This window comes from Nicotiana tabacum, chromosome 14, assembly GCF_000715075.1.
Source record: "Nicotiana tabacum cultivar K326 chromosome 14, ASM71507v2, whole genome shotgun sequence".
Lineage (NCBI taxonomy): Eukaryota > Viridiplantae > Streptophyta > Magnoliopsida > Solanales > Solanaceae > Nicotiana > Nicotiana tabacum.
This window is the reverse complement of record NC_134093.1, coordinates 108,205,005-108,215,711: the sequence shown is the minus strand read 5'-3', so window position 1 is coordinate 108,215,711 and position 10,707 is coordinate 108,205,005. Positions and strand designations below refer to the sequence as shown.

The 10,707-nt window shown below is 34.4% G+C and overlaps 1 protein-coding gene across 1 annotated transcript; it reads left to right on the top strand.

Moving 5' to 3' along the window:
- The first annotated feature begins 6,128 nt into the window (after positions 1 to 6,128).
- Positions 6,129 to 9,065, top strand: LOC107771388 (stem-specific protein TSJT1-like). The gene is made up of 4 exons (XM_016590742.2): positions 6,129 to 6,443; positions 7,153 to 7,393; positions 7,649 to 7,769; positions 8,617 to 9,065. The coding sequence occupies exons 1-4, from the start codon at positions 6,232 to 6,234 to the stop codon at positions 8,808 to 8,810; spliced, it is 768 nt and encodes a 255-aa protein (XP_016446228.1). The 5' UTR covers positions 6,129 to 6,231; the 3' UTR covers positions 8,811 to 9,065.
- The last annotated feature ends 1,642 nt before the right edge of the window (positions 9,066 to 10,707 follow it).

The following is a 10,707-nucleotide window of genomic DNA, read 5'->3' as shown; positions in this document are numbered from 1 at the left end:
CAGTAAATAACAGTTGAGACTGAGATATGATATGAAATGCATGAACATGACTGAGTACATATTATCAATGAAATCAGTGAGATGACAGCAAGAAACGACCACTAGGGGTCCCAAAAATATCGGCATAAAGCCTAAACATGATATCTAGCATGATTGACAGCTCAATTAATTTATCACAAGATGAAAACACGGATATCAACAAAATAGAGTCACTATATAGTGCCATGAAATCAACCAAGCCAAAATTCTCACGGTGCACGCTCGCACGCCCGTCACTTGGCATGTCCATCATCTCAATACCAATCGTAAAGCACATAGTTCGGGGTTTCGAACCCTCAAAACCAAGTTTGAAAGCGTTAGTTACCTCAATTGCATAAATTCCTAACTCTGAAATGCTTTTGCCCCTCGAATCAGTCTCCAAATGCCCCGAATCTACCCACAAGCAGTACGAGATAATTAATATAGGCTAAAGGAATCAATTCCACAAGAAAACTACTAAATTATACCCCAAAATCCAAAATCGACTCAACCCAGCCCCACGGGCCCATGCCTCGAAATCTGACAAAAGTTACAAAACCCGAAAGCCGATTTACTCACGAGTCTAACCATACCAAATTAATCAAAATCTGACACCATTTGGTCATCCAATTCCCCAAAATCCACTCTCCAATTCTCAAGCCCTAAACCCCCAAATTTCACTTCAAAATCTCACTAATTAGGTGGAGAAATCAATGGGGAAACAAGATTTATGATTAAAAAAAATGAGTACAAGAAGCTTACCTCAATAATCCCCTCAAAAATCTTCTCCAAAATCGCTTAAGTCCGAGCCTCAAATGGTGAAATAAGACTAAAATCGTGAATCCTTGCTTTTAAACCTTCTGCCTAGACTTTTCGCATCTACGGACCTATTGTCGCACCTGCGATGCCGCACCCGCGAAAAATCCATCACAGGTGCAGATTCCACTTGAAATCCCATATTCCTCTCATGCGGCTACAAGACCGCATTTGCGCCTATCGCTGGTGCGAAAACCCATCGCACCTGTGGCTAAAACTCGCACTTGCGCCCAGTTGCCCGCTTTTGCGACCATCGCAGGTACGGAAAAATCTTAGCACCTGCGACCTCTGCTCAACTCATCTTTGGCCGTTTCTGCGGTTCCTTCCCCTCTTCTGCGGGCTCGCACCTGTGGTGCCCACTCTACGGGTGCGGTCACACCAGTAGTAGCAGCACTTCAGCTGCTTCATCAACTCAAAATCAAGTCCGTTAACCACCCGAATTCAACCCGAGGCCCCCGGGGACCTCAACTAAACATACCGACTAGTCATATAACCCAATGCAAACTTAGTCGAACCTTCAAATCACCCAAAACAACATCAAAACATAGATTACAACCGAATTTAAGCCTAAAGAAATTCTAAACTTCCAAATTACACAAACGACGCCGAAACCTATCAAACCACAACCGATCGACCTCAAATTTTGCACACAAGTCCTAAATGACATCACGAACTACTCTAATTCCCGAAAACCAAATCTGACCCCGATATCAAAATTTTCACTCCCGGTCAAATTCGCTAAAATTTCAACTTTCGTCAATTCAAGCCTAATTCTACTACGGACCTCCAAATCACATCTCGAACACGCTCCTAAGTTCAAAATCACCCAACGGAGCTAACAGAATCGACGGAACTCCATTCCGAAGTCGTCTTCACATAGTTCTGACTACGGTCAAAATCCTAAGACTTAAGCTTCTGTTTTAGGAACTAAGTGTCCCAAAATACTCCGAAACCAAAAATAAAACTTTCCGGTAAGTCAAATAAGCAGAAACAGACACGGGGAAAGCATAAAATAGGGGATCAGGGCTATTACTCTCAAAACGACTGGTCGGGTCGTTACAATATTCCAATTCTTATTGATATTCCTATTGGACAATCTTCTAGTGTCATAGCTAATAAGTCAAAAACACGCCTAAAGCGTGGAAGCCCATTGGTTTCTAAGGATCGAAATCCTAGAAAAAGAAAAGGAAATGAACAAGATGACACTACGAAAGAGTCTCATAAAGAAATCCACGATTTAACCAATCCTGAGATTCATGATGAAATCATTGAGCATGAGACTTAGGAAAATAAGGAACTACCAATAAATCTAATCGATATTGAGACAAATTTGAATCATTTGGATATAGTGGTGGATTATGTATTTTCATATAATGTTGCATCTAACATTATGAAAGATAGCGAGAATCTTGAACCTCAATCTGTTGGAAAATGCAGATAAGGACGTGATTGGCCAAAATGGCAAGAAGCAATCCAATCCGAGTTGGATTCACTTGCGAAACGTAAAGCTTTTGGGCACATAGTCCAAACACTTAATGGTGTTAAGCCTGTTGGCTATAAATGGGTCTTTGTACGTAAAAGGAATGAGAAAAATGAGGTACAGAGATATAAGGCACGCCTTGTTGCACAAGAATTTTCACAAAGACCTAGTGTCGACTATGAAGAGACGTATTCTCCTGTTATGGATGTTATAACGTTCTGTTATCTTATTAGTTTTGATGTCCATGAAAAGATTGACATGCATTTAATGGATGTGGTTACAACCTACCTTAACGACTCACTTGATAATGAGATATACATAAAGATTCCCGAGGGATTTAAAATGCCTGACGCACATAATTCAAAGTCCCGAAAAATATTTTCAATCAAATTGTAAAGATCTTTGTATGGTCTAAAGCAATCAGGAAGAATGTGGTATAACCGCTTTAGTGCGTATTTATTAACGAAAGGTTATATAAATGATGACATTTGTCCATGTGTTTTTATAAAAAAAATAACATCGAAATTTGTTGTACTTCCGTATATGTTGATGACATAAATCTTATTGGAACTCCTATAGAACTCCAAAAATCAATTGATTATTTAAAGAAGGAATTCGAGATGAAAGATTTCGGAAAGACAAAATTATGTCTCGGTTTGCAAATTGAACATTTGGAAAATAGATTTTTTTGTTCATCAATTTGCCTACACAGAAAAGTTATTAAAACGGTTTTACATGGATGGAGCACATCCATTAAGTACTCCGACGACGGTTTGATCACTTGATGTAAATAAGGATCCGTTCCGACCTCAAGAAAAGAATGAAGAGCTACTTGGTCCTGAAGTACCATATGTTAGTGCAATTGGTGCACTAATGTATCTTGCTAATATTACAAGATCTGACCTAACTTTTTCAGTTAATGTCTTAGCAAGATATAGCTCTTCTCCTACAAGGAGACATTGGAATGGAATCAAATACATATTGCGGTATCTAAAAATGACTACCGATATGGGCTTATCTTATGGCAATGAATGCAGTCCCGATCTTATTGGTTATGCCGATGCTGGGTATTTATCCGACCCACACATGGCTCAATCTCAAACAGGATATGTGTTTACATGTGGAGGCACTGTCATATCTTGGCGATCGATTAAGCAATCAATCGTGGCTAGTTCATCTAATCATGCTAAAATAATTATTATTCATGAAGCAAGTCGAGAATGTGTGTGGTTGAGGTCTATAATACATCTTATTCGAGACAAATGTGGTTTGAAATGTGACAAACTACCCACGATTTTGAATGAAGACAATGCAGCATTCATAGCCCAATTGAAGGGGGGATTCATAAAAGGAGATAAGACAAAGCACATTTCACCGAAGTTATTTTTCACACATGAGCTTCAAAAGAATGGTGATATCAATATGCAACAGATTCGTTCAAGTGATAATATGGCTGATTAGTTCACCAAATCTCTACCGACGTCAACCTTCAAGAAGCTGGTGTACAAGATTGGGATGCAAAGGCTCAAGGATGTGAATTGATGCTCTCATCATTGGGAGTTAATACGTGTTGTACTCTTTTTTCCTTACAAGGTTTTGTCCCACTGGGTTTTCCTTGCAAGGTTTTTAACGAGACAACCAAAAGGCGTATTATTAAACATGTGTACTCTTTTTCCTTTACTAGAATTTTTTTCCCACTGAATTTTATTTTAGGTAAGGTTTTAACGAGGCACATTACCTATTGAGTAGACATTCAAGGGGGCATGCTAAGAATAGAATTGTACTTGGAGTGAATGTCTATCTTCTAGAGAGTTTGTTACTTTGTGGCTAAGTCATCTTTTTCGCTATAAATATAGGGGCTTTACCCCATTGTAAATCATCCCAAAATTAATAAGAATTCTCTCTCACTTTTCTCTGCAATATTATTCTTCTTTTTGTATTGTTTTATTTCAATATTCCCATTTTTCTCCATTGAAAGTTGAAATATGACCACTAACATTAGAATTTTTTTTTTCCATTTAATACAGCAGAAAATAAAAGGCTTGAGGCTTCCTCGTCTGTTAATTAGACAACAACAACAATAACAGACCCAGTGCAATCCCACAAGTGAGATCTGGGGAGGGTAGTATGTACACAAACCTTACCCCTACCATCAAGAAGGCAGAGAGGTTGTTTTCGAAAGACCCTCGGCTTAAAAAAGATAAAAGGAAGGGCAACAACAATCACACCAGTTATAATACCACAAAAATACAAAGATACAAAACAAAAACTGAATATTGTAATTAGAAGGTTGAAACGAAAGCAACGACAAGTAATCACATAAATCAAGGAATACGAAAGTATATAAATAACGCTGACTCATGTACTAAAACTATTGTTACAGACAAGGACAACGCTAGGCGACCTATTCTAATCCTTTACCTTTATTCTCAACCTCCACACCTTCTTATCTATGGTCAAAAGTTACTGTTAGAAAGAGAAATGTATATTTTAGCCGTTTTCAAAATAATAGCCGATTATATATATATATATATATATATATATATATATATATATATATATATATATATAATGCAATTAGATTCGACTGAGCGACCAGTTCAGTATTTTGCGAATGAGGGACCAACCAGGATTGTGTCGGATTTATATTTTATAATTGAATACTAATATGAACTCATTTATTTATGCATCAATGATGATAGATGCATTCGTTATGGTTTTAGCATTAACTCGATTTACTTTCCAAATGTAATACTTTGTGACGGGAATCTAAATTTATTTAGGACCCATACGAATGTCGAATATAATAAAAAAAAGTAAAAATTAAGAATTATGGGTCCCAAATAAAGAAAAGTGAGAAAGTGTAGACAGATCAAAATCTTATCCAATCAGACGATAAAAGAAGGATTCGCTGACTGGGAATCGTGTCAAACCCAATTCATTGTGTTTTTAATGTTATGGATAAGCTCTACTAATAAGTGGTGACCAATTCCTCGTATTTCCCACATACTCAACTTTTCGGTCTTTTTCTCGGAAGTTTATTAAACAAAATCCCTTTTTTCTCCAACAACAATCTAACAACCACGATCCTTTTCTTCGTTTACGTATGTATATCTTAATGTACAAAACTTAAGGGTGTAAAATAAATGTCTCAATTTTATGGTCTTGAATAAATAACAACAACAATAATTTAGTAAATTTTTACAAATGAGATTTGGGGAGGATAGTTGTGTTCGTATATTTTATCTTTACTTTCGAGAAATAAAGAGGTTGTTTCCTATCGTCTTAAATGTATCTACTAAAATATATTTTAACTGTTATAATTTTAAATATATTATCTTATTTTTATATGAAATTAAGAATAAAATATTAAATATTAAAAATTTATGCATTAAATATAAAAATACATTATTCATTTTTAAAAATTATTTTCATGTGATATATAAGTCACGGGTTCGAATCGTGAAAATAACGATAATATTTATATTAGACTAAGTTGTCCACATAACGCTCTAAGCTACAACCCTTTGCCGAATCATGTGTGAATATAAATAACTTTTGTTCATCGAGTTGCTTTTTGTTTAAATAATTCAAAAAAATAAGTCACGTAAATTGAAATGCCAAGAGTATTATATTACCAGTCACCTTCACCTCAAATAAAAACCATTTAAAAATTTCAGGTCTCCTGAATTCAAGAATTGATTGGCAGTAAAATCTTCTTACCAATCACAAAATTTAGTAATGGATAATGCTGACACCTCTGTCTCTTCTTATCTTTCTATCTAATCTTCTTTACCTATAAATACTCAACAAATTCACACACCCCATTTCATATTAATTGACTGGTTTCTGTCTTTGTATATTACATTGTTTTTGTTAGATCTCTGTATTTTCCCATTCAAAAAAGGCAAGAAAAAATGTTGGCAATATTCAAGAAAGATGTTGTTGATCCACCAAAGGAATTGCAGAGTCCAGCCTCATTGCAAGCATCAATCAAAGCTGCATCTCCTGAAGAAACTATGAAGAATTTCTTATCTGCAAATCCAAATAATGGATTTTCTATTGGCTTTATTGATAAGGCATTTTTGGCCTATTCTAATCGTGCAAGTTCATATAACACTCTTCAAAGGTATTGATCCTCTCTTCTACAGATTTTATCATTTACGCCAAATTAATAAATACATGATATGATTGTTTGCACATGTACTTTTCTTATTTGATTATGGTTAATTATAATATATATTTTCGCCTCAATAAATTACTTAATCATGCAGAATGATATGGTTTGGTAAAAATATTAGGGATCTTTATAGAAATAGTCCGTTGGATTCACCTTTTTATTTCTTTCTATCCATTAAAAGTGATTATACATGATTATACAAATATTATATATGTATAATATAATATATATTATACATAAATCGGTTATTTTTAGTTTATGTGGTTGGGTGGTGGCTGGGACTGAGTTAAAATTTGGGTTAGCTGAGGCTTCACATGCAATGGCAGAGCTAGAAGCCCTGAATGCAAGTTTGGCCGATCCCAGTAGCTTTTGCTCAAACAATATATTTGTATTAAAAAATTTATTAAATATGTACAAATATTAAATTTAAAACTCAATTAGTAGCTATTAAAATTATTATTCTGAATCCAGAACCCATAAAGTTAAAAATCTAGTTTCGCCTTTGTTTACATGCTTTGTCTCGACCCGTCTCGCCTCGTTTGCCATCCCTACTTCAATAAGAAAATTTTGATTATCTGTTCTTGAATTCTCTAAAGTTTGTAATTTTCAGCCTACTAATAAGGGGAAATAATGCAAATTATTTGAATTTTTTTTGTAGGTTGTTCTGTGGTGTGAATGACATATACTGCATTTTTTTGGGAAGTTTGAACAACTTATGTGCTTTAAACAAGCATTATGGCCTATCAAAGTGTACTAATGAGGCTATGCTTGTAAGTGAAGCATATCGGACTCTCCGCGATAGAGGCCCATACCCGGCCCATGAAGTTCTCAAGGATCTTGAAGGTAGCTTTGGATTTGTGATCTATGATCACAAGGCTGATACAGTCTTTGTTGCCCTGGTAAGTTTATTTATTGTGAATATAGAAATATATGTTGGGGCGGAGCTAGAGTTTAAGTGACGCTTCCGTTGTATTCAGTAGTTTTGGTCTAAACTTTGTATTTGTCTTAAAAAATTTATTGTATATGTACAAATTATTAATTTAGAACTCAGTAAGTATCAGGATTTTGAATGTGTAAACTTCAAATCCTAACTTGGCCTTTTGAATATATTTTTGTGTCACTAATTAATATCATGAATGGTGTTTTATGGATAGGGTGCTGATGAAAAGGTGAAGCTATTTTGGGGCATAGCATATGATGGATCTGTTATGATATCTGATAATGTGGATCACATTAAAGCAAGTTGTATCAAATCATTTGCTCCCTTTCCTGCTGGTATGTAGCTCAAATTCAAAAGTATTTGCCGAGATTTAGTGGGCGTTTGGACATAACAATTGTAAAATTTCAAAATAAGTGAGAAAAAATTAAAGTGAAAATGTTATTTGAAAGTTAGAGTTATGTTTAGACATGAATACAATTTTGGGTTGATTTTGAATTTTTGTGAGTGATTTGAAGTAAATTTTGAAAAACGGCCTTTTGAACTTTTTCAAATTTTCGAAAAATTGCTGAAATTCATCTTCAGGTGAAAATTGAAGATTTCATGGCGAAATGATGATTTCGAAAAAAAATAATTTTTTTTTTTTGAGAAAACTGAAAATTTTCGTACGGCCCCTTAATCACTAAGCTACAAAAACAAAAATTAAATTGTGCAAGCGCTAGGGCTTTGGTTATTTGGCAAGGATGCAACGGCTGTTGTGTAAGTCAAGCGCATGTTACATGTTCAAACTTTGTCGCGGACAAAGCCCAGTAGAAGTTGGGAGGAGGGTAGAGGGCGGGTCCATATTTTTCGTAATTTCTAACCTTTACACCAACTATAGTCAGGACAAAAGTTCACAAGAAATTTCTCAGATATAAAAAAAATTAGATTGCACAACTAGAACTAATCGGGGACGGAGGTAGCATATAAGCTATGAGTTCGGACGAACTCAATAGCTTATGACGGAACCCTATATATGTGCTAAAAATCTACAAAATACATATAACTATTAGGTTTCGAACCCAGTAACTCAAATAATCAGTACTCTTAGTGACATTCTGAATTCATAAACTTCTAATTCTAGCTTCGCCTCGGAAATTAATAGTTGTAAAAATATTAAGCTTGGGTTTGATTGATGTTTGGTAGGGTGCATGTACCATAGTGGAACAGGATTAAAGAGCTATGAGCATCCAAGTTACAAGATGAAAGCAATGCCAAGAGTGGATAGTGAAGGGTCAATGTGTGGAGCTTATTTCAAGGTTGATGTCTACTCTAAAGTGAATAGCATGCCAAGAGTTGGAAGTGCAGCAAACTGGGCAACTTGGGGCCAGTTGACATGATTTAGACCTCATCAAAAAAAAGACTATACAATCTAAGACTTATTATCTTTGTTAATTGCTGCTGTTTAATTCATTGTGTTTCAAGTTCCAAATGGACCTCAGCTTTGTAAATTGACTTGAGGTTCCTAAATGGGAAGATTGTTTCTTTTTTAGTCTTTTTGATTTTTGCCTTTATTAAGTTGTAGTAATCATTTTGGGGATTAACCTTTTGTATAGATCGAGGAGACTTTCTTAGTTTGTCATTTGCTATCCTCAGTACAACTCTTCAGCTTCTTCTATCCTTCTAGTTCCTTTAATTGATTTTTTTTTGGCTTTTTTCACACAGATTAAAAACTTTACTCCCTCCGATCCATAATAAGTGAATAATTTGTTTTGGACACACTCATTAAGGAAATACAAATTTCTAGAAAAAAATAGGTAGTGTGACTAAATTACCCTTAATTAAATGTTGCAGCACAGTTAATGTGATAAGTAAAAGATTTATTAGGGATACATACATAAGAGTAATTTTGGAAAAACAAAATTGAATTTTTTCTTGATTATATAAATGGACATTTATTTTGGACCAAAATAAAAATGCAAATTGGTCACTTATTGTGGACCGGAGGGATTACAATTTAACGTTAATTGACAATGAAATTGATCATATTTACCTTAATTTGTTCATTGAAAATATAACAAACACTCATAGAATCTTTACTCAAGGACAACTTTGAAAAAAAAAATTAATTTCTTCTTGATATTTAAAAAAATTAAATATTGTAGACTATAAAAAAAGACCACAAAATCAATTAAAGTAGACAGGGGAAGTAGTACAGTGAACAAATAAAGAGTATTTGTGAAATAAAGTTTTGTTTCTTTTAGTGTAAATATGATATAAATTAGTTCGTCCATTTCAAACTCTATGCTTTCTTTTGCTTTGGCCCCTCCCACAATATGCTTATTTTTTTCTATGAAACTCTTAATCTACTGCATGTCCTTCTCATTCAGATAACCTCATCGTAGTATCGTACCAATTGGTTTGTTATATTTCTTATTTTCTCGATCACCTAAAGTTGTAATTTCACCGTTTATCAAACTAAAAATTATGCTGATGGACCTTTTCTTTACATTACTGTTTATATTTTGATCTCGATAAAAAAAAATTTGGAAAAATAATCGCGAGTCAGAATTTTAAAATACGCTCGCCAGAATTTGAAGCACCTGCCAAAATTTTGAAGTACCAGATCTGCACCAGAATTTTGAAGCACAAAAAAATATGACGGTCACCAAAATTTTCAGGCACCAAATCTATAACCGAATTCTCAACTATACACTTTATTTTTGTGAGTCCTCCCCTTAAACTTTTTTTAAATGAAATTAGTATGTTGATGTTGCAGAAGAAGACAGTGTATATGTCTCCCTCTTTGGGAGAGTAAGAAAGAGAGAATGTTGAAATTTTATTTTTATAATATTTTTATAAAATATTATTTTCCTATTTTTTCTTTTTTTCTTGTTTTTCTTTTTCTTTTTCTTTCCTTTCCTCCAGTTTCGTTACTTATAGACTTGGTCGGATTCTGGCATTCTCCATATTCTCGGGTGAGATCGAGTTCAGATTTTATTCTTTAAGTTTTATTTGTTGAAGCAAAATTTTAAATAAGGGTTTTATTTAATCAAGTGTACTAGAAAAGACTGAAAAAGAAGAAGGGGTTTTGATTGTTGGTTACAAAAAATATTCTCGTTGTGCTCGTCATTTTCTGATCGGGGCCTTTGACCTTCCAGTGCTTCAGGTAGTGAGGTAGGGGAGGGGAGTCCTATTTTTTTAGTTAATCAAATTTACCACACAAAAAAAGAGAATGAGGAAAAAGAATTTGGTTGTTGATTGTTGATTACCAGAAAGTTTTCTAGGAGCTCATCG

Bases quoted from the DNA above. Each gene is read 5' to 3' on its own strand.
- LOC107771388 (XM_016590742.2), top strand. From the start codon at position 6,232: ATGTTGGCAATATTCAAGAAAGATGTTGTTGATCCACCAAAGGAATTG. The intron at 6,444-7,152 runs GTATTGATCCTC...TTTTTTTTGTAG, and splicing joins TCATATAACACTCTTCAAAG to GTTGTTCTGTGGTGTGAATG. The intron at 7,394-7,648 runs GTAAGTTTATTT...TTTTATGGATAG, and splicing joins ATACAGTCTTTGTTGCCCTG to GGTGCTGATGAAAAGGTGAA.